General features: G+C 27.4%; 1 protein-coding gene across 1 annotated transcript in view; it reads left to right on the top strand.

Moving 5' to 3' along the window:
• The first annotated feature begins 979 nt into the window (after positions 1 to 979).
• LOC119676730 (dual specificity protein phosphatase 10-like) overlaps positions 980 to 25,330 on the top strand; it is a 25,617-nt gene continuing 1,266 nt past the window's right edge. The window contains exons 1-3 of the mRNA XM_038087986.1: positions 980 to 1,677; positions 4,941 to 5,093; positions 10,315 to 10,539. Of these exons, the coding sequence (XP_037943914.1) occupies positions 1,611 to 1,677; positions 4,941 to 5,093; positions 10,315 to 10,539 (445 nt within the window). The 5' untranslated portion in view covers positions 980 to 1,610. The remainder of the gene's footprint in view (positions 1,678 to 4,940; positions 5,094 to 10,314; positions 10,540 to 25,330) is intronic.

The raw sequence follows: 25,330 nt of genomic DNA, 5'->3' as shown, positions 1-25,330 counted from the left end.
TAACCGACTAGTTTAAGTTAATTAAAGTGAATAAAAATACTCTACATAAATGTGATGGATATAATCTTATTGTTTAAAACTTTATACTTTTAAATTCCTATGCGTATTCATATATTCTCCACTTCTGAATTATATTTTTAATTTTCATTAATTTCATTTTGAATATATATAAGATTAATGTATTTCTCATGTAAAATATCAATATAAATTAACTTAACTTCAGTGTGAACAAAGTATAGTCAATTTCATTAAGAAACGCTACTGAGCAGCCATAAAAAATTGCATACTAAAAATATGTTTGAAAAAATGTATTTTCATCTTGCGTCATTATCCTTCTTTCTTGAAATCCAGTTTATTATATCCTTTCTATCCTTCGGTTTTAAATGAAAAAAGCTGTTCAGACCGACCAATTTCTTTCGTTCAACTAAGAAACGATAAATGTGGTTTGTGTACATAATGCTATATGAATTTAAAAGCGGTGTTGCAAAATTTGCTTTCATTCTATATTCTATCATTCTATCAAAAACGTTTGTGCAGTACCTATCAATTACTATCAAAATATTAATATATATTTCTTTTTGCATTGACAATCCGAACAGCTTTAATTTCAACATCTATTGACATAGCAACTCCAACAAAATTTTTTCTATTAAGACTAGAGAAACGTATTTGAACAAAACATATGCTCAGATCTAAACAGCAATACTTAAAATAGACGTAAAACAATTATAACTACATTATATATGTCATTATATTGTGTTTAGATTATTTCATTTAACTCGATAAATATGCACACGAAAGAGATAGATATAAATGCAATGGTATTAGATTACAAAACTGAATTCAAACGATTTTCACATTTCTGACACAGTCATATGTGCCATTAATTTTACCTTTCACAACACTATTCGCTTGTCAAAATGGAAACGTCACATTGCATCAAAACAGACAAACCAATTCAAGCAAATGTATAGGACAGAGAAAAGAGGCAGAAAACAACAGCCAGAAGAGAAACTAAAAATGCGGGAAGCAACTCAGCACAGTCGTTACAAGTCAATTGTCGAGTAAAGACGTGTGTAAAGCTTGAATAAAAGCACTGTTGATGTAACACATTTACTTACTACTAATAAGACTAAACTAAATCGCGGTAACAAATAGTGCCTCTTGTATAAATAAATAAAACGGTTTCATTACTAAAATAAAACTTTTTGTTAATTAAACGCTATTATTAAAAATTATTCAAATATCTAAATAACATATAAACGCTAAATTACATATTATTTTTGTATTAAAAAGCCACGATACTATATAACGGAAGTGTCCAACAAGTGTTTTTTAATCAAATGAAACAGATTAAAAGAAAAAATCTCTAAAATTTTAAAACGCAGCTATTATCTAATAAGCTTTATAATAAATTCATAAAGTAAAAAAAAAAAATTTTTTTTGAATATAAAAAAATTAATACCTTCGTAAAAAAAATTTTTATATATTTAAACTTCTCAAGTGATTCACCAGCAGAGCAACAAAAAGAGACGCACTACGCCATAAACATACACGGCGATAGGTGCGAACGCAATAGCAACAACAACAGCGTGAGTCATAAAAGTGAAATGAAAATGCGGATAAAAAGAGAATCTCCGTGCCTTCTTTTGAGATTTATGCCAATCAACAAAATCGGTATGTTTAAGAAATAAAAATATATAAAACATAATACAAATATATTTGTACATAAAAACAGACAACAGAAATATGCACATAAAGCAAGTAGTAAAAAGTTAAAAAATTGTTTGCATAAATTTACAAAACGAGCCACCACAGCAGCAGCATCATCATCATCATTATTATTAACGCTATTTTATTTGGATTTTGTTGTTTTTTTATATTTTTTTATGTTATTTTCTTGCTTTGCTATTTTTGGCTTATGGGCTATTTTTGCACCTTCAAATTTTGTTCATTACTCATGCAACTTTGTCTTATGATTTTCTTTGTAGCATAAATTAAATTTTTTTGTTCTGTTCTGTTAAAAAAAAAATTCTTTTTAATTTATATACACGTATAAATTTTTTCTTATAATTCCTATATGAATTTATACGAAAACCTTAAATATGTGGATCGGAAGTTGTGCCACTTGTTTGCGGTATTTTATATGCTGACTGACAGTGTTGCTTTTTGTTTGCCAATAGAAAATTAAAGCTTCCAAAATTAAGAATTATTTGAATGTTGACTGAAGGTTTAATAGTAGCTTATATATAAAGGGAATTAAAAATCAAATTCTTTCAAATATTATTTGTTTAGCAAAACTGGTATATATATTTTTATTGTTAAATGTTATTTATAATCAATCGTTGATTGCAATATTTTTTATTTTGAATAGAAAGGTTTTTTATGATTAAAGTATCCTTTTTTCTATTCAATAACAGTTAAAATTTTTAAAATTCTTTGCATTAAAGTATCTGTTTTCTCTTTTGGTAATAGCTTCAATTGTTTTCAATTGTCATTAGTTATCTGTATAATAAACCTAGAAACTGCAATAATGAATAAATAATACTTCTATTGATGTCAGTAGCTTAGAAAATCTATAAATCTTTAATATTTTCAAAATAACAATAAACTCTAGTCAGATTACTATTTAACTGGTTGGATCTACCATGATTACATTTATGAAAGTCAACTACAATTATTAATTTAAAAGCAATTTTAGGCTGATCATATAGCTAAATAATTAATTTTACCATTAAAAACAAGCTAATTGTATTAGGCTATTTAGTTAATTACTCTCAATTCTTGTTATAAATATTAATGAAAATATCATAAGTTATTTTTCTTTCAAATTTTTCAATTTTATTTTAAAGTAATCTTCAGGTAAGGAGCTTATATATCAAATTTAAGAAAATTAAGTATCCCTTTGAATATACATATTTAGCCGAATAGAGTTTTTAACAAAGCACAAAACTTAGTGTAACACTAGCTAATGCGTCACCCGTCTAAATTTCAATCAATATCTCAATCACAACTTGCAACATAAATCCCCTTATTATTCATTCAATGTCTATTCTCTAAGTAGTTTGTATAATTAAGCTCTTATATTGTTTCTAACCATTCATTTATATCTTGAATTATTTAAACGTAAGTATTAGATGATAAACAGTTAAATGTTAAAATTAAACTTTTAATTAAGAATTCATTCTGCTTACTTTAATCATCAACTTTCCAAATGAATTTAATTAACAACTTTATTACTCAATTTTAAGTTTAAATTAGTAAATATTTTATTATTCATATTAATTAGAATTCTTTTTCTGCAACATATCAAGAACTTCTATCTTTTTTTTACGTTATTTTATTGTCATTAAAAATTTAAGAAAACCTTAATATTATTTACTAACTTTTTAATACAAAGTGAATCATAACTTCGCATGGTAGCGAAAAATTAAGAAATAACAACAAAAAAAAAAACGAAAAAAAAAAAAACGTATAACGCAAAATTATACAAAAATAAATTAAAGCAAGTTGACAACACTGTTGAACCGATTTGAAACGACCTTTTGAGTACGAATTCGAGTTTAGGTTTTATATGTTGGGCATATATTTATGTATACATGAACGTGTATATTAGTTGTTTAAATGCATGTTTATATAGCTGTTGTTGTTATTGTTATTTTTGTTTTTGTTGCTATTGTTGATTTTGCTTTATCGTATTTATGCTTTAACCGCTGTAAAGCTTAAAGCATGTATTTCAAGCATACCATTTCAGTTGTTGTGGCTATTGCTGCTGCTGCTCTGCTGTTGTTGTTGTAAACAGATAGTGCATTGCTATGTTGGGTTTGTGGCTGACTGACTGTAGTAATGTAAAATTGTGTTTTCCTGTTTACTTGTTAGTTTGTCTGCCTGGTTTATAGTTATGTTGTCTCTTAGTGTTTACTTGTTAGTGTTTTTTCTTTTTCATTTTGTTTTTTTATTGTTTTTGATTTCTTGTTTTAGTACTTCAAACCACAATAATGCCAACAACAAAAATAACAGCATGCGTTTTTTTTTTTTGGTTTTTTTGTATTTTATTTATACTTCGTACAACGTCAGCAAAAATTTTCTTCTTTTTTGTTTTTTAATTTTTTTTTTTGTACAATTTTAAGTTGAATTTTAAGTTCAACTGAAGCTTTGCTGTTGCTGATAAGGTTGACAATTTTTTTTCATTTAATTTTTAAAAATTTAGCGTATCACAAAAAAAAACGTGGTTATATGTACTCATTCAAAAGAACATAATTTTTAATTAAATGATTGCATGAATTACATTTACTATTAGAGATAATTCAAATTTTATTCGGTTGAGGGTAAATTTATTTGTTGGTTTCACTTTATAAATATGTAAATTTGTGAATTAGAACATTTGATTATGCTCATCGAGCTGATAAGCGTTTATGTTATAACACATAAACATAACATAGAGTATGTCTGCTATTAACATAATGTTGTATGTGTACTTAGTTAAGCGTTCATTATGTTAAATTAAATAAGTCATAATATCAAGTCGAAATTTAGTTAATTTTAATGCATTTATTTTCTAAAAAATTATTTTCTTTTCTATTGTTTATGTTATTGTATGTTTATTTATCTTTCTCTATACTTGCAATAAACAACGCAATTGAATTGTAAAATTATTTAAGCGTTTATTCATACATTTTATTTATATATTAAGTGTAGTGCTCTTAATCTTATCTCCTCTCTTGCTGTTTCCTCCAAATCTTTCATTTCATTAATTGTCTTTGTATATTTTTTTATTTAAATTTTTTTTATTTTTTGTATTTTACGCCAGTCTCAATGTTGACGTCATTTAATATATTAATAACAAAAATGTATTTAAATAAAATTTTTTATATATTTATTTTTATATGAATTTTTTCATTGAAATTAATTTTATAAATTTTGTTATACATTATTTTTAGCTAATCACAAAGATTATAATAGTCATAAAAGATCAAAAGAAAATTTAACAGCAACAACGCCATGTGATGAACAAATGCCGATTTCCACCTCATCATCCACATCTTCAAATCGTTCACCACTAACGAGAAGTTGTTCCAGTCCTGCTGTGTATGGTGAGTTTAAATAAAATTCATATAAAATTCAAATGCACTAATTATTAATTAGACTATAAAGATTTAGACTTATTTACTTACTTTATATTATTGTAAATCTCCAGCTTAAATTGCTGTTGTAATGTTGAATAGCTATTGGTGATTAAACATGGCAATTGACTACCAGTTGCTCTTTAAATCCCAGCTTAAATTAATTGCCATTGTTATGTCCGAAGAGAACTGGTTTCGTCACTATTGTGATGAGCAATCAATTGTGGAATTGGTCTTCTGGAAAGACCATGCTTTGAACTTTTATAAAATTTGTTTTTCATTAAACCGTATCAAGCCCAAACTCTTGAACCAACAAATATTGTTAGGCTTATGAATATTGAATAATTACAATAATAATAGTAGATCTAGCTATTAAATTCTTACCTTAAAAATCCTAGATTAGGTTGAAGTGCCGACCTTATGTTCAAAACCCACTTGAGCTCAAGTAATGGCAATTTAAGATACCACAAACCTAAAAGTCTTCTGGTTTGCCAAAAAGTCTAAGTAGTACATTTAGATTTTTCTAGCCTAAGAACCTAAAATTCAAGCCTAAAATTTAAATTAAACACAGAAAACTGCCACGGAAAAATATTGCCTGGAAATTGTCCATAAACAATTGTAGTTTAGAATAAAATGTTAAAAGTTTATTGTGTAGTTAAAAAACCCAATTATTCTATTAAAATACTATAACATTTTCTCTACTTTCTGGTTCAATATTCTTACTCTACTTTTTTTTATTATGTCACTAATAATCTGTTACAGTATCATCAATCCTTTTAATATGTAGTGAAGTCACTAAAAATCTTCCAAGGTCTCCATAAGGTAACTAGCTAACTATTAAATGAAGTGTAAAGTAATGCATCAGAAAATTTTCCGTAACCTTCATTAAATAAATTTCACCACACCACCATCGCCGTTCCGTTACAGACAAGATGCATGACACTGATAAAACGGTAGAGCTACTTTTTTTTTTTTAATTTAATATCTTAATGCATATTACATACTGAAATGCAAAATTTTTAATATGATTAAATGCAAATTATTTTAAAATTTAAATTTAAACACGTGCGGTAAAATTATGATAAAAACCTAAGCTTCTCTTGCAAATAGAAAATTAAAAAGCAGTTTAAATGCACTTCAATGTCAAACTCACATCTATATACGGTTACAAACATACATATGAATAGATATAGTTTACGTTATCTTTATATAGATATAAACAGATTCTTTACGAAACAAAAAAAGACTTAATTTTTTATAAATTAAGTAATTTTACCTTCAAATGCAGTCGAAAACTTCCGTAAATATTTTGTTGTTGTCGTTGTTGTTGTTGTTGATGTTGTCAGATTGATTAAGTATCAATTTGCATTAAAGCTCGAGAAGAAAAATGCGACATTTCCATATAGTTTTGTGCAGAAAGCTGTCAGAGAGGGTATAGTACATGCACCACCTCACTACTCACTCCGCTTTGCCTTGGCTTGCCTATGACAGTTTAGTGTAAAATGCAATTTAATGCACTTAAAAAACTGTATTTACTTCGCTACTTTTTATGGCACGTATTTTGTTGGCAATTAAGTGCTGCAGCGGAGCAAATTAGCATATATGACGTTGTCTCTCGTAAGGCAATAATTGAAGCTGAAATATAGCAAAAATATTCAAAATATATAATGCGTCTATATAATTGCAAGCTAATTGTTATTGTAAAATTTTACTTATGTTTTTTCCACTTTTTTTGCAACTTTTTATTGTTTACAATTTTTTTACAATTCCGACTTGTAAATTATTTTATTTGTTTATTATTTTTTTATTACTTAATAAATTGTAAACAAATCCAATATTTGTTCTTCAGCTGTTAGTCGATTCCATCGGTTTTTTCTGAGTCATACATAATACTATTTATAAATTATGGAAGTACCATATTAATTGCCTGCCCTGGCAAAGGTTGAAGTTTTGCTAATACAATATATTTTATTGATTATTATAGAATTTTTTTAAATGAATTTCTGGGAATCCCTCGTCAAATTTAAAAATATGACATAGAAGAAATTCCATGGAATTATTTTCTACTTCATATTTAAGGTAGGTGCTTTTTTTGGAAAATGATAACGAATCATTGAATTATTTAAGATTTAAGGGAAAATACGAAATGTATGGAAAATAGATTGTTAGTGAAAATTGGAAATTTTCTCTTGATTGATGAATAATGAGTACTCCGAATTGCAACACAAAACAGCTTCTAGCTGACTAGATCAAAAACACACTCACTCAAAATATGAACAAACTCAAGTTTTTTGCAATATTCTCACAATAATAATTTTTCTTGTAAGTAATTTGTTTATAATAGTTGGCTAGTTGGTAGTCAAAGAAGCCAAAAGCTTAAAACAACAAAGTAAGGGCAGTGTATGAATTCTTATAGTAATCAATGCTCTTTGCAACATAATAATTTATTTATAATTATAATAATCTCACAATAATAATTTTTGTTGTAAGTAATATTTGTATAATAGTTGGCTAGTCAAAGGAAATGAACCCAGCAAACAGATCCAATTTATCGATTGAGTTAAAACAACAAGAGAAAGCCAACGTATTAATACTATCTTTAGTAAACTGAGATTAACAATTTAATCAAAATTGGAATAGTGTAATAGTGTTCATAGTGTCTTGTAATTCAATCAGAAAATTTACTTTTTGACTCTTTGTTTAAGGAAGGTGTGCAACATTTCATCGTCTTAAAAGATGATTGACTGTCAGTCCCCGGAACCATGATCATTGTTTAAGAATCTTTGAATGTCTAACAAATTTTTAAACCAATACCGCTACCAGCTTAATCTTGTTGACACCAATTGAGTATCTTATTATCATTCTATAAATTTCGATATAAAGCGACTAAAAGAAGTTCCCAGATTTCCGATAATAGTGATGACAATAGTACCATTATTAATTGAATGTCAAATAAAATAAAAAAGAATGGAATTATTTAATGATGACTATGTTTAAATAAACCATTTAAAAGCATGCATATGTATATCCTGTTAAGTATTTATATATGCCTAATTCTTTAATTAATTTAAATTATCTAAAAACAATATGTAATATTATTTTGGGAACCTAGTTTAATTATAGCTATAAAATGTCATAAATGTTATGCTTTTGTAAGAGAGTTTCAAAAGAATACTCGCTTTTTTATATATGAGTTCTCTTTAGCTGTCGAATAACTTACATAATAACAATAACTTCAAATTGTTTAATGTTTTCACGAATTCTCATTGTAATTTAAAGGATTAAAGTAAATAAATTTTTTTTTCTCTTTGCTAAATGACTTATAAATTCTATTATTTGATATTAAAATTTGTATTTTAGTTGACCATCGTTCTAAAATTTAATTATTCTAGAATTCAATGTAAAAAAATTGTTACAACAATACCTTAAATATTGGGTTTCCCCAACATTGATTTTGTGTCCTAGAAACTCCATAGAAGAAGAAGGGAAGTACTTCATTCCATATGCACTGCTGCATAGCTGGTGTAACTATTTTTATTGAAATTACTATGCAATACGAAATTATTTTATTGCCATAACAAAAAGTCTGATTACAAGTTTCCATAGTTATACAACAACAAAAGAAAAATAGTAAAAGAAAAAACAATAAACTCATTAACCGCTTTATAACCTAATTCCACTGTAAAAATAATCAATATAAAAACAGAAATAATTTAAGTAACTAAAGTGACTGACGACTGACTAATGCGCGGCAGTGTGCTGTGCAGTATCAGTGCTTAGCGCCTCCAAATGACGTAGTACAGAATACCAAAATGTGCTGTTATAATTAGTACAACTTTACTGTTATATGTCGTTGGTTTGGTATAACAGTAAAATAATGATTGCTTATTTATGCAAGTATAACAGTAAGAAATGAAAGGTACACTGTCACTGTACACTACTAACAGAAAAAGACTGCATGGGAACAACATAAAAAACAAAAAAATAATAAATTTAATTATGAAACAAATTAAAATATCACAAATGAAAGCATTAGAGTAATAAAAAAATGTTTGCAATTTTTTTAAAAGTCCAACAAATTAATATACAAAAAGAAATATATATATATGTATACAAAAATATTATAAACGTAGTACTGTTAGTTATTTGCTTTTCTTGCATGACTCATTGGGGCAACACATCACTAAGAGTGCCTCCTCGTAAATATATAGATACTTATAATACCCACTGTTTCGTAAAAAAAACTGTTTCTTTTATTTTCTTCGATACTTTTTCTGCTAGTTTCTTTGAACTGTGGGCAGAAGACGTAGTCGTCAGACATTCAGTCAGTTCAAGTTACTTTTTTGAAGTTCAGCTATGCTTAATTTCACTCCATTCTATTAATTTCTGAGATTTATTTGTAAACGTAAATATGCCTTTCTATGAATGACGACGACTACGACGACGACTTATGTTTTCTTTTTTATTATATTTTTCAATTTCGTTATGTTTAGCGGTGCAGGGGGGTTAAAAACGTAAACGAAAATAGTCAACAACATCTCTAATATTAAATATCGTATCATATCGTATCGTACTGTATTGTATCTATTGCAGTAAAAGTTAGCAACAACAATATAAACAACAACAGTGCTGCAACAGCAGCGTGATACGATCAGATCACTTAAAAGATTAGTTTAAGCAGCGTGCATCGCACATGAAAACTCTCGAAGCGTAACAGCGAGATTTTCTACATACATAATTATTTATACAATATTATGTATATTTTACAAAAAAAGAGCAAGCGATTATATTTTTTTACATTTAAACACAGCAAGAAGCTGGCATACGTTTTACGGTATCTCTACATTTAACTTTAGCTAAAGTGTTATAAAATATTAAAATAGTTTTCAATTTAAAAAGCTTTTAAAATATGAAGTATATATTTTTAAATGAATGAAGTATATAAGCAGATGAATATATTAGGTAAATCTTGATATATATTTTATTTTATAAAACTTAAAATTAATTAATTTTTTAAAAATTACAGCGATACATTTTATAATAAAACGTAAAAGTGTTGCTATGTCGCAATAAATAATATTCTTATCTAATAATTTTTTATAAATACGTTTAATATTATTTTGCTAATTGTAATATTTTTATTTGTAATATTATTTATTATAATTTTATATATAATAATCTTTTATTCCAGACATTGAAACGCATCCCGCCTCACCAGTTTTTCCACATTTGCTGCTTGGTAACGGCAGAGATGCTGATGATCCAAGTAGAGTTGGTGCAAATTGTGTGTTAAATGTTACCTGCCAAAAGCCCACAACAAATAATATGCCGGGCTTAAAATACATGCAAATACCTGCCAGTGATACACCACATCAAAATATTAAACAATATTTTCAGGAAGCGTATGATTTTATAGGTAAGTTAAGAATAAAAAATATTATTTAAATTGCAATAAATAAATGAAAAAACTTTCTCATGAATAAGTTTTTAAAATTAAAGTAGTTTAAACAATTTATCAGTACTGTACTTGTAGAACAGTAGTAAGTACTGTACTTTCTTCTTTTCTCTTATTGGTTTACCCTTTTACCTTTTGACATCAAACTTTTTCTAATTTCTTAATTTAAAATTTTATTTAATTGAAATGTAAGAAGAATTAAAAGCGTTTTTATTAAAATTTATTTATTTGTATAATTAAAAACAACTACATTTATATTTTTATATATCAAATTAAAGTTTAAATAAAACTGTACTTTTTTTAAGCAAAAAATTATTGCAGATCAAAAAATTATTGAAGACCAAAAAATTGTCGACAATGTTTAAAAAAATTAACTAAAATAAAAGTTAATGCTTTACAACATGTTGCAGTTAAAATAAAATTTAATATATTATAGCTACTTTTCTTTTTATTCTACCCTATTTTGCTTAGTATTCAAAAATATTTTAATATATATATAATATATTTTTAAACAAAATCAAAATAAATGCCTTTTTTCCGTTGCTGACGTCAATCGTTTTCAATCAAGTAGTTTATAGACGACACGTGTTAAAACAGCAACAACAAAAACAACACAATAAAAGAAAATTATTAAAACAAAAACAAAAAACAAAATTGAAACTCTTGTACACTGTGTACACTAATAAAATATTTTTATAATAAAAAATACTATTATACTTCAACTACATTTTAAAATGAAAATTTTTCTTTAAAAAAAGTAAAATAATTCCACAATTCTTGTTGTTGTTGTCAACATTTTGTTTGCAAAAGAGCATAAGTAACTAGTACAATAACAAAAACAAACAGAAGCATGAAAAAAATGTACAAAAACAAAGGCTCCTTTTTGTAAGTTCTCCACAGACAGCTTGGCTCCTGCGGCAGCGCATCGCCGCCATTACACACAAATTTTGTACTATGCAATTTTACAACAAATAACAACGGATAAGGCAATGCTGACGGCGACGTCAAAGATCAGTGTTGACAACTTTTATGGATATTCCACAAACATACAAAAAAAGCACAATTTTTACATACAAAACGTATACAATTTTTATTTCCTATACAATTTAGTGTTATGTGTACTAGTTTTTCCTTTTTCATATTATTTTTTTTCCTTGTACATATAAATCTTCTTCTTATTATTGTGTGCATTGTTTAATATTTGGACATAACAAATCTCGCCTAAACAAAACAAAACAACAAAAGCTATAACGTCCTTCGGAACTTCCTATTTTTGTGTTAATACGCATATTTATTTTGTACAAAAACTCGCCTTCCTCTGCATTATACTGCTAGGCACTAGGCAGGCTATAATAAAACCGCAAATGATTTTTTTCCTTATGATTTATTTTTTTATTTTTTGCTTCTAATTATTGTGTTTCGTCTGTTACTTCCTTACGTCACGTACACTTTTGTCCTCGTTCTTAACGAAGCGTGATGAAAACACATTTACTTTGCACGCAGTGCTTTTTGTATCCAAAAATAACGGCTAAATAACACAAACAGTAGTGCTGATGACGACGACGACGTCAACAGCAATAGCAGCCGCAGCGTCGATGACAACAAACAACAGAAGAAAAAGCATATTAAAATAATGTTGTGTGCGCTATGCTGTTTGCTGTTGATGAGTCATCGCTATCGCAATGTAGCACATGCAGACCGTACAACTTTGCTTGTGTCTCCTTTTGATATTTCCCATCGATTTTGTTATTATTATATATGTATGCACAGTATGTATTTATATATTTTTGTTTTGTTTGTTTTATTTTCATTTTGAAATATTTAAAGGCTTACCCTCATACCTCAGGCGACCGGCGCTTACCCTAGAGTTGTCTGCATTTCAATTCTAAAAACTATTTTTGGTCATTAGTCGTGTAGTGCAAACTTCAGATGAGAAAAAATTGCTAAAATATTTAAAGAATTTCCTATAAAATTGCGGGGGTGTCAGTGAGGTACAACGACCGCTAAAAAAAATCAAACAAAAAGATAAAAAAATGAAAACTAAACTGCCTTGATGTTGTTGCCAATTATTTGACACTTGTGTTCCTTTAAGTCTTGTTTTTGTTGCTATTTGCTGTTATAATTTTTTTAAATTTATTTTGCATATGTTGTACGGGTCGTGTGTTTTTGCATATTTTTTTTTTACTTTGTTTTGCTCAATTATGCACTTTTATCCTGCTGCTGTATTTAGTTGTGTTTGTTTGTGTGTAAGATTGACTCTGTTAAAAGCGTGGGTAATTCAAACATAGGATAACTAATTGTGTCAGGTGCGTGGGATTACTTGCTTATTTATTGGGTATTAACAGTCATTGCGGGCAGCACTGTTAAACTCCTAACATATGGGATTTAATTTAATAATAGGATTTCAACGTCGTTGAGTATATTTTCCACAACAATAAAAATCAATTTCGGAAAAGTTTTATTTTACAAATTTATTATTAAGGGTTACTCAAATTAATTAAACAGTTTTATTTCTTCTTTTTTTTTGTTTTGTTTATTTTATTTCATTGTAGTGAGTTTAATTTATTTAACATATGGCATACTAAATTTTACTGCACAGATTTTTATTACTACAGCTTTTTAATATCCCTAGGCGTCAAAGTAGCATACTTCTCTCAATATTTTGCTCAATTTTTTCAAATTTGCGTTTTAAAAGGGTTCAGACCAGCATGTGAACACTTTGTTATGCTTTTTGAAAATATGCCAAAACCCTTATAATATTTTAAACTTGCCACTAAACCTGCTTATCAACCTTCTATATGCCATATCTCAACTTTAACCCTTGAATACTTGCTGCGCAACAATAAAGGATTCTGTGTATGATGACTCATACCTTACTTGAATATAGGAAGTTCTTATCGATATCAAAAAGCGTTAAATTTAGTTATGCGTCATTGCTCATTAACATACACTTAAAAAAATTATGGTTATTCGTGATTTTGGTACCCTTCTTTTTTACTTCAAGTACATTTTGCATCATAAAAACAGTAATATATGAAGAACTTTATTGGTTTGATGTGATATTGATGTTAATTCTTCAACCCACCCTTAAGTTTTATAACAATATTACTATGGAGAAATAAGCACCCTGTTTCTAAGAGACCTTTTAAGAAAAATATCAAGTCATCATTATGTTATAATCATTTTCGCACACGGCACGAAACCAAACTAAATCATTTCCTCCCTCCTCCTACCCCTTCACCACCTCATACATACCCATCATTTGGTTGTAGTGCTATTTTTTTCCTTTTTGTGCCTATCGTTGCTTTTAGCTATAACCCCACACTCTACCTACCTACCTTATAAGTATAACCTTCCCAGTGTGATATCTACAAAAAAAAAAAGTATTATACTTGTACTCACACTCCCCAATATTTCTCTAGACGACTATAATATAAAAGCAAGCTATTGTAATATAAAAGTCTACATTTTTATAAACATAAAAATACTACAAATTTATATACAAATATTTATAGTAAAAAAAAATGTTCTACGTTCTTCGAGCAACAGCTAAAGCAATAAGAACAACAAACAATACAACAACAACAATAAAATAATATGAAGAGAAAAAAATCAACAAAAACGGATGAGTCATTTCATTTCATTTCAGTTCAGTTTAGTTTAGTTCATTTTATTTTCAACCAATATAAATTTTGTATAAACATTTATAAATGTTTTATTATATTTTCTTCTCTCATTCTCTACAAACTTACTTAATGGTTAACGCTACCCTGCCTGCCCGCACTCCTCCTCTCGCCAACACTTATTATTTTTATTCATTTGCTCATTGCGCATGTCAATTTCATTCACAGCAGAAAACAGCAGCGCCGTAGTGTTAAATCCGCTATAAGCCAAAAGCCAAATATACACAAAAGTTTATAAATAAATGTTAAACAAAACAAAAAAAAAAAAATAAACCAAAAATTAGAAAATTAATTTTTTCTGATTTTACGAAATTTGAAGAAAATTTTCTATTAAATAAATATTGAAGTTAATTTTAATGAACATTAAGTTTTTATATGGAACATTAATGAGCGAACAATTATTTGTCGGTCTTAACCTCAAAAATATTCGTTCGTCGTAATTACCAAAAAATGAGTTTACCTTTCAATTTGGCCTATAATCATTAAAAACTTAATATATTGTATATGTATAATTGTCTCTATATACACACATACATATATGTATGTATATATAAATCTTATCTTACACTTTGTTCAAAAATTTTCATATAATTACTAAACTAATATTTTTTTTCTAGTGTCATTATGATTTCTGGTTTTGTCATTAACGCTTTTTTCTCTGCTTTTCGTTACGTTGCCAAAAATTGGTACTTGGCCTAGAAACTCTTTAAGCTCTTGTAAATTGCATTATTTCTTTATTATAAACTGATATACATATATGTATAATATAATTTCATATATAAATCTATTCGGTACAACAATACGTTATGATGATTTGACTTAATTTTCTATAGGTTAAAAAAGCAAAGAATTAACTTTGTTAAATTGGAAAAAAAAAGATTCTTTTATTATAAGTGCGTGCTTTTTTATCTTTAACTTCTTTTATAAAATAAGACTTGACCCTCTAACATAGATTGTTTAAAAAAAAATTAATATATTAACGAGCAGAAAATCTTTTCAATTATTATCTATTAAAGCACGTTATAGGGAAAGGGAAAGAGGGAAGAGAGCCAATATAACAATATTACATATTTAAAATATTAGTATTAAGTTAAAAACATTCTTCAATCAAGAAATGTCAGTCCATGTCTCAATTGCCTACTTTTGCTTTAATTCAGACCTCGTCTGAGATTTGATTTTCTTATACCTGATAGTGAAGACTTGATAAAATGTTCTTTGTTAACATGGCAGACATTTACACTGGCGAATAAATTAAATAGATTAAAGAGTTAGCAGTGTTATATTTTGCGATAAACTGGATCGTAGCATCTGGTTTTAACTATCGATCCAATGCATTTCTTTTGGATTTAGTTTTTTATTTTTTAGATGAAGAATAAAACTTTGTTTTATAATAGAAAGGTATATTAATTATTTAATCTATATTATTATAATAAATATATAGTACATATAATCTAATAATTTTGTTACTATGTAGTAAACCATTTTATAATGTAGTATTTAATTACATACTTATTTATATATTTCTTTTTCTTATAAAAATTTTTATTATCTTAGAAATCAAAGATTTTTGAAGAAATCTTGTTATAGTAGATGTGGGAAATAAATCTTTTTTTTTCTGTAGTAAAGAGGTATAACAATTTTTTTATATGATATATTCTTAAATATAAATACAAAATAATAATTATATAATTAAAAAATAATAATTATATAATTAAAAAATAATAATTATATAATTAAAAAAAGCGGTTTGATTTTTTATTGAAAAGAAAATATTTGTTTAATTAGTCAAAATGGTTAAGTCCAAAGTTTCTTTCACTACAACTGTAGTATAACATACAAAATAGCATACATAATAATACTATTACTTATCACTAATAACACACAATTTGAACCCAATATGTACTTAATTATGTAAAGCCTATTACTCATCCATGCACTAACGTCTAAATTTCAAACCCTGAATATTCTATTGACCTTTAAGGAAAACTAAACAAAATGAGTGAGTGACTCCACTATTTGATTAAAAATATTTTTTATCAATAACAACAACAAAAAAATAAATAAATAAATAAAAATAATTATAAAAACTTGCATCAAAAATTGGTTGATAGTAATTTTATCACAAACTCGTAAAAAAATTGATAAGATAAGCCTGTTGTGTACACACAATGATATAATTTCTTCTGTAATTGCTTTTTTTTGTTGGATGAAGTCAACTCCATTTTCGGAAGCCAATGTAATGCATTACTCCCGATTCGAAGTAGCGATGAAGTAAGCATTTAATGGCCCAAATTATCGAATAAAGGAGGAATGAGGAATGTGCGGAATTATTTTTCGCTGATCACATTGCACACATAATTCGAATATTGGTCATCGATTTAAAAATATCCACAGTATTCATTTTATATTTTTATAAAATATTTATCGCGCTAAGACGTACATGAGAGTGTCAGAAATTTTGTAAATAAGAAACAAAAACAAAAATTGTAAGAAAAATTCCAGAAGCATTAATATATCATATGTGAAAAAAAATAATTTTTTAATCATCGCAAAACAATTTGTAGTCACACGTCACCAGGTTTATTACAAGGAATTCATGAAGATATTTGCTTTCATTGTAAGCAAGGTAAATATTTTCGAAGTTCATTCGAACATAAGAAAGACCTGCTCGCCGGTAAAAAAAAAAATTTGCGATGTATGGTGCGCCCGCGCAACACACCTCCTTGGAATGAATCATTCTTTACTACTTATTGTTATTATTGTAATATATTTTATTATTCATTTGTTGTCAATATAGAAATTCAAAATACAAAGTTCGAAAACATTTGTTAGCTTTGAACGAGTAATTCGATAAAGATTTTTTTTAATGAAAACGAGACGAAGGTTCTTTAATAATGAATTATTTATATTAATTTTTTTTAATGTTTTTACTTGTCATTGTATTTATCAATTAAATTAATATGAGTACAGCAAGCAAATATCAAATGACAGCTCATGTACGAAATTTCGTGAACTTTATTAATTACTCAGTAATGAGTTCGAACTGCCGTATGAGTCAAGCATGTTGCTGCAATGTAATTGATAAGTAATTACTCAACAAATATTAAATGCGAAAATCACATAAAGTGCCTCAATCCATTGTTGTTGGTATTGCATTTTTGTTGTATATTATTTTTGGCTAAAATGGCGCCCAAAATGTGTTTTATTTCATTTTATTGGCATTACTTTTGGATTGTTATTATTTCATGAATGATGTTTCGACGTTTCAACAATGAGTTGAAGGTCACATCTGAGAAGATACTATCATCATCTTGCTGTTTGCTGAAGGCATACGTTTAAGTAAATATTTACGTAGAGCTACATAACCCGACATGCATGCATAAAGTCAGTTGGTTGGATGTACTTAAAAACAATTCATAATAAATGGCCAATAACAAAGTCACTGCCTGACTGACCGACCATTCGGCCAGGCCATATAAACTTCAAAAAAAAATTCCGTTTTTATTTCCGAAATGTATGAATCATACTTGGTTTGAGATGGCTCTTTGTTAGCGCTTTTTTTTTCGTTTCATACGGTATCTCAACCTCAACATCAATATTAACATCAACGTCGGTCGGCGGTCGTCGTCATTGTCTTCGTCATAGTCATCCTTTGACTCCAGCACTTCAGCTGCTGTTGTTATTATTGTATTTTGTTGTTTTTGTTATTTGTTTATAAGTCGAGTCTAAAGTCAGGGTCGAAACTTATGTTTTCAAGCACTGCGTCATCAAAAGCATTTTGTTTCTACCTCACACCTGCTTTCCCACAAAATATTTTGAGTGTCACATGGTGTTAATTCAATTCACTATTTCGCCATATATACAATATAATAAAATGTTACGAGGGTTGTATGTTTTGTCTGGGAAAAGAAATGTTTGTTTAAATGTAAACATGAATTTCACTTATTAGTCCCTTAGTCTATAGTTCAGTGAATAAATCTAATGATGCGTTGACTGTCACAATACTATTCAATATAGCGAAAATCTTGTATTGCTTATACAAACTATAAGATAATGAATGCAATACATTAAATTTTGCCAACTACTATAAGTTAAATACATGTATAATAAAAAACAATCTTTATTTATGAACAGTTCGAGTCCTTTTTTTAGAACGCCCATCTTTATGTCACACCTGTGCCACTTCTTGGAATTAACAGCAAGCCATTATTTGAGCTCAAGTGGGTTTTGCACTGTTTGAATCGCTCTTCAACCTTATCAACTCATAATCTAATAATGATTATACATTATTACTAGGTGGCGAATTAAAAACAACAATTTTATAACACATAGATACCTCAGCTAAATTATTATTACAATAAAACTGTACAACGTGAATATTAAGAGATTATTTTTGACGAAGTAGTGATACACCTTGACTCAGTTGATCTATTGTGATAACCTCACTTGTTACAACTGTTAATTACACTTTTAATGGATTTGAGCATCTTCAATAGTTTTGTTTAGTTATGAGGATCAACAAGTCTATTTTCTAAATAGATAAGAAGGCTACTCCTCAATTTAGGGCATCCGCAGAGAATATCTGGGAATATGTTTGTTCTGGTAAAAATTTTGAACTTCTGTCACTTAAACAGAATATATATATATATATATGTATACGTAATATATATGGTTTTACACCAAAACTTGAAAAGAGACTTTTCATATAGCCCCCGTATTGTACTATTTCACAATTTTATAACAAAGTAAGCTAAACGAACGACCCGACCCGTAGACCAACCAACTGTCAGTGAAGCCATCAGACACAATTGTATCTTGTAGCTGACATTTTATGAGCAAAATTTTTTTTTTAAACACATTGTGACTAAGTTTAAAGCAATGATTTATGCCGCAGTGAAAAGAAAATAAATAAAATTTAATGCCCGTTTAAAAGATAATAAAGCCATGAAATACGTGCTATGAAATTTGTATGTAATTGACGAAGGAGAAAAATAAAAAAAAAAATAATAATAATAATATAAATAATACTGAAATGGCGCTTAAATTAAGAAAACAAAAATGAGTCATAACTCCAATGTACCACCACTGCCACCACCACTAATGAATGTATGAGAATCATAAAAAAATTGCCGCCATCCGTGAAACTACCACCTCAGATTGTCGGTATTGTAAGAATGCACCCTCTTAGCCAGAGTGCGAGTCATACGTGCAGCTGGCAGACAGACAAAACACTTTAAAGACAACAAAAGTGCGTCTGGGATTTATCATATACATTTTATTTTTTGCTTAATTGTATCTTGAGGTAGCTGCTACTGGCGGGCTCTGCGTCATCATACTGCAAGCGACATGCGGCCTCATCACACGTCATGCGAATGCGTTTCAAAACAATTAGTCTGTGATCTTTGTATCTCTTAAAAAATAAACAAATATCACAAATTTGTTGAAATGAGTGTGCAGAACGACGACGACGACAACAACACTCAGTCACTCACTCATCTTAACCCAAAAAACTAAAATCAACACTAAATAAATTATATCACAAAAATATAATTTAAAAACAAAAAAAAATTCTCACTAAAAAAGTAACGAAATTCTTAATCATCAACATTTGTAAATAAATAAATTAGTATGATGCACCAGAACCAGATCACCGCGATCACGTCTGTCTTTAATTGCCCGCCTGCCAGCCAGTCTGATTGTTTGCTTACACGGCTGCTCGGATGGATTTGTCTGTCCACTTAGAATCACTACAAAATCTTAATCATTACAATTACGCATAACTCACTCTTTCTGCTCGTCTGGTCGACTGCTCGATAGCTCGGTAGATCGGTAGCTCGGTGTGACTTAGCCTGGTCTGTTCTTTAAGTTTAAGCACATAAAGTCACTAAACGCTAAACGCCATTTAGCGGCATAAATGCACGACTTTCAGATATTTTTAGATGCAACTTAAGTAGAAAAGCACTTCTCATCATAATTTGTAACATTAACGTTTGCGTTCAAAAACTTTTCAAGCTTAAATGAAAGTTTAGTCATTTTTTTTATATATTCTCATTTTGTATAATTTTTTATGCAATTAATTCTTTTAAAATATTTATTGTTAATCATCATCAATTACTAATTTTCTACTGATTCGTAATTTATTACAATTCTTTTGAAATCCATTTGCATGTGAATTTCATTTGGCTTCTCTATGTCAAAGCAATCGTCGACATTTTTTCGAGATGATTAAGCTCGATTCAAACTATTTTTCCATACTTCTTTAGACACATAAAAGGAACGTACGTTAACGACTAATATGCAAACTAAAAGTAAACACTTCAATGTAATAGAATGTCTCATTCATAGTATAAACAATGAAAATGGGATTCATAAATATAAAAATGGCATTATACAATAAATGAATATCTTTGATTCCCAACTGACTTAAGAATTAGTCATTAAATCTCTTTAACTACAGATTTAGTGTTTATGTTTAATTGATTTTATAAAGAATTATAAAAAATTTAACGGACAGTCCAGCAGTTCTCTAAATAAAACAGTTCATAAATAGAAAAAATATAATTTAAATCCAGTTCAACGATATAATGTTAATGTAGTAATTATTCGCTGGATTACTTATTTTACATCCCAATAATCCTTTGAAAAGGTCTACATCTCCATTAAATCCTGTTCAACGATGTTAGGTTAATTAAGTAATTATTCGCTGGATTACTGATTTTTCATCCCAATGTTCCTTTGAAAAGATCAAAACCTCAACTTCTAGCATAGCATAGGATTTTGGGAGTATAGCATAGCATAGGATTTTGGGAGTATAGCATAGCATAGGATTTTGGGAGTATTGTATACTTTCAGAATGTGAAATCCTTTGAAGTGTGAAAATCAGTATTAATTATAATATTATCAATAATCTAAGCATAGAATCTTTTAAATAGTTAAGTAAATACCAATTATATTAATAATTCAACTGCTGCTTGTTAACTAAACAAAGGATATTTAAAAAAAAAACAACTTCTCAAGTTTCCATATCCACTAGTAGGCATAGATAGGGTCGCAACATGTATTTACAGCTCGTCGTAGTGTTGGAAATAGCAGGCATTAATCAATGGTTCAACACCTCCTTCAAGCGTAGGGGCTACACAAATTTTATGATCCATCTTTGAGACAATATTATACAATCTTAGTCATAATCAATGACTCAACTCCTATTTCAAAGTAGGTACTTAGGAAAAGAAAAGCATTAAACCTTTTCGAAACGTGATGGTAATTGCAGTGAAAGAAATAATATATGAGTTTTTAATCTTCGTTGACTAAACTCGGATCATAAAGAAAAGCTAATCGATATTTAAAGCGATATAACATAATATTAGTCATAATCAATGACTCAAGTCCTATTTAAAAGTAGATTCCTAAGAGAAGTAAAGTATTAAGTCTTCTCAGCACGTAAAGTCAATCGCAGTTGTAGAAATTATATATATTAGTCATAATTATTGATTTACTCTGCTTAAAAACTGCTTAGAAACTTTTGAAGAGAAAAGAAGATATGTTAAGCATACCTTTTCAATATAAGAAATCAACGGATTTGATAGAAATAATACAATATAAGTAATAATCAATGATTTAATGATAGCTTGGTGGTGTTCTATAGGTGTACAACATGGACTAAACTCTTTTATATCAAAATTCGGATTTATAGCTTATATTCTATATATTATATATTATATTATATATAATTATATATATATTATTATATTAGTATATATAATCTATATATATTATAATTATATATTTATATATTTATTATTATTATATTATATATATTATATTATTTATATTATTATATATTCTATTATTATATTATATTATATATATTATATTGATAATTTTCCTTATGGATGAAATCTCGCAACTGTTTGAGATATAAATTATATTATTAGGAAAAAGTGTTTTAATGGAACATTAGGGGGACGGTTTCAGAGATCGTGGCTTAAGTTCGAATACTTACTTTTTAACTTAATGTAACACTTCATCACTGTTGATTACAAGTCGGCATTGTGGCTAGTTATGGTATCCATTTGGGCTTAATTGACCGTAATAGTCTTGTATTAATAATAATATATTATATATTATTAATAATAAATAACATTATATAATAATTATTAATATAATATAATAATAAATCAATTATTATATAATAGTAAATATTAATATTGCGTGATATTGAAAAGTATCTTTGGGTTTTTATCACTAGATATTGTTAGCACCCATATATCAAGCAACACTAATCTGATTATGTCAAATAACTAATATAGTGTAAATCATATAAAAAATAAATTATATAAAATAATAATAATGAAGAAATAACAAAAAATTAATAATGATTAAATAATAAAAAAATTAAGAACAAATAATAAAAAATTAAGAATAAATAAAAAATTAATAATAAATAAAAAATTAATAATAAATAAAAAATTAATAATAAATAAAAAAATAATAATAAATAAAAAATAATCATATTCATCATCAATTCCTATATCTCCCATTGGAGCACAGATGAAAAATAATAGTCATAAAAAAAATAGTAATAAAAAATTATAATACTGATTTAATAATAATGATAATTTAATAAAAAATAAATAAATATTATAATAAAAAATAAGAATTAAATTAAATTTATTATTATCGAAATAAATAATAATAATAATAATGTAATAATTTACATGGAAGCAAATAAGTTAATAATATATTCTATCTGATAATATGCACAAAAAATGATAATATATTAGCTAAAATTAAACAATAATGACATAATAATAATAAAATGTTAATGATATTAATACAGTAATATATATTTAATACAATATATAAATAATAATAAAATAAAGTATAAAAAAAACCTATAAAGTGCAATAAAGTGATATGTCCGTCCATATCTATTTACACCAACACATTCCCTAATATGGTGTATATATGGTATACTACAGAGTATTCGTATTCTACTATGCAAATCCCTTGAGCCAAGCATGACTACCCAACTTCTCGCTATCTTTGGTCGTGAAGGATTTAATTAAAAATATGTCGAAGTAATAAGTCTCAAACACTTAGCATTTATTAAAGTTTTATTTGTTTATTAAAATTTTATTTATTGCATTAAACACACGGCAACAGCGAACTATAAAATCAGAAATAAACACTTCAGCCGGCGCTGGTGAGTGACTCAGCGAAGAAGTGATTGCCGATTGCCAACTGCCTATGGATATGGAGGTGAGTGGACGCGGGTACCTTTGCGGCAGCGACGTTGTGCTATAAAAGAGGATTTATTATGGAGGTGACCAAATGTCTGTCGCGAAGAAATAAAATGAATACAACGAATAAAATATATATAGAAATAAAATTTTAAAGAAAAAAGAATACCGAATTATTTAAAAATATAAAGCAAGTTCATAAATCGTTCTCGGAATTTTTCCGCTTACTTAGAATAAAATATTTCTCATCCATGAACCGATGATTTCTTCTCGTACACCTTCAGAAGAAGTATGTACATTTTTGTTGAGCTCAACAAATATTTATAAGAATGAAAAATAATTATTGTTTAAATATAAAAAATAAAAATTAAGAAAAGAATTTTTATAAAGAAACCTATTATTACATATGACACTAAAGTTAACAAAAAATTTAACTGCAAAATTAAAACTTCAGAAAATATTTGCTTATGTTGCCTGTTGAATATCTATCTAAATTTATCTACAAAATTTTATCTCATATTTATTTTGATATTTAACGTAATACTCTTGAGGTGAGGTGAAAATCTTACTGTCATGCGTTTTTAAGACAATGTTCGCACTTTAAAAATTATGTGCAATATAAAATTGTTTATGGATAATATTTCAGTAAAACGGCTTTAGTTTTTATGATTAAGATTTTGCAATAGTATCTGGTTTTTATATATATGTCGAAATATGTATATTTAAAATGTTAAGCCTTTCGTAAATTATTTTGCTTTAAATTTTATTTAATTTTTATTATGGAATTTGGTAGATCAGAAAATGTGTTTTGTCAAGTATTTAGAGAAATACAGTAGAAGCTCTGTCAAAAAAATGGACGTTGTCATAAACGGACGGGCCTTTTAACCATCAAATGTTGCTAGTCATCAAGTTTCATTTTGCAGAAGAAGAAATATGTTTTAAAACAGATAATCCTTTAAACGAAATAGATTTAGTGGCCCATTCGGTCTCCACAAAACAAAACTTTTGTTGCATTATTCTCTATTATATTAAGGTTATATAGGTTTTTAGAACTGTAGTGAACTACAACAACAAAAATTCATTTTATACTATTTTAATTAATTGAATTTTTGGCTGGCCATATAGCTGTTTCGAGTATTGCCAAATACGCATCACTAGTGGTCTTGGATATAATTCTTATATTTCATTTATTTAATTATAATTTATTTAAGTTTATTACATATACACTTTCATCTTATCAATAATCGGGCTGACTAACTTAATATAAAAGTACATACATAATACTTACAGGATTTTATGTGTATATATTAAAATGTCTTATTAACAGTTCTTACTGATTATAGCAAAACTTGTCCTTCATGGATGTTAATGATTACTATTACTTATGTTTATATATATCTTAAGCATATACCAAATAACTCTTTAAGATCTTTTTTGTTGCTTTAAAATCATACGAAGAATCACTACTCCAAAACAAAATATATATCTGTTTGACTTAAATTTCCCAATCTTTTAGCAAAAATACACTTACTCATGGTAGTATTTCAAAACGTTTAACTGATAAAACAATATCGCCAGTTCGGTATTACCCAACTGTTATAGTTTATTATAGGTTTCAAGTTAATATGGGCAATCCAATTACACAAAATGATGCAGATAAATCTGGAGAGCTTATTTGTTATCAGATAATTAGCGATTACAAATGATATCATTAATTGTTCATGTTATGAAATTCGCGACGTAATGCATTTGCGTAATTTCATAATCTCCGCAATTTCCATTTTGACTGTTGTAATATTTTTTAATAAACAAATTAAACCATTTTTA

Source organism: Teleopsis dalmanni, chromosome 2, assembly GCF_002237135.1.
Source record: "Teleopsis dalmanni isolate 2A chromosome 2, ASM223713v2, whole genome shotgun sequence".
NCBI lineage: Eukaryota > Metazoa > Arthropoda > Insecta > Diptera > Diopsidae > Teleopsis > Teleopsis dalmanni.
Note: the sequence above shows the minus strand (reverse complement) of the source record. Positions and strands in the feature narration are given on the sequence as shown.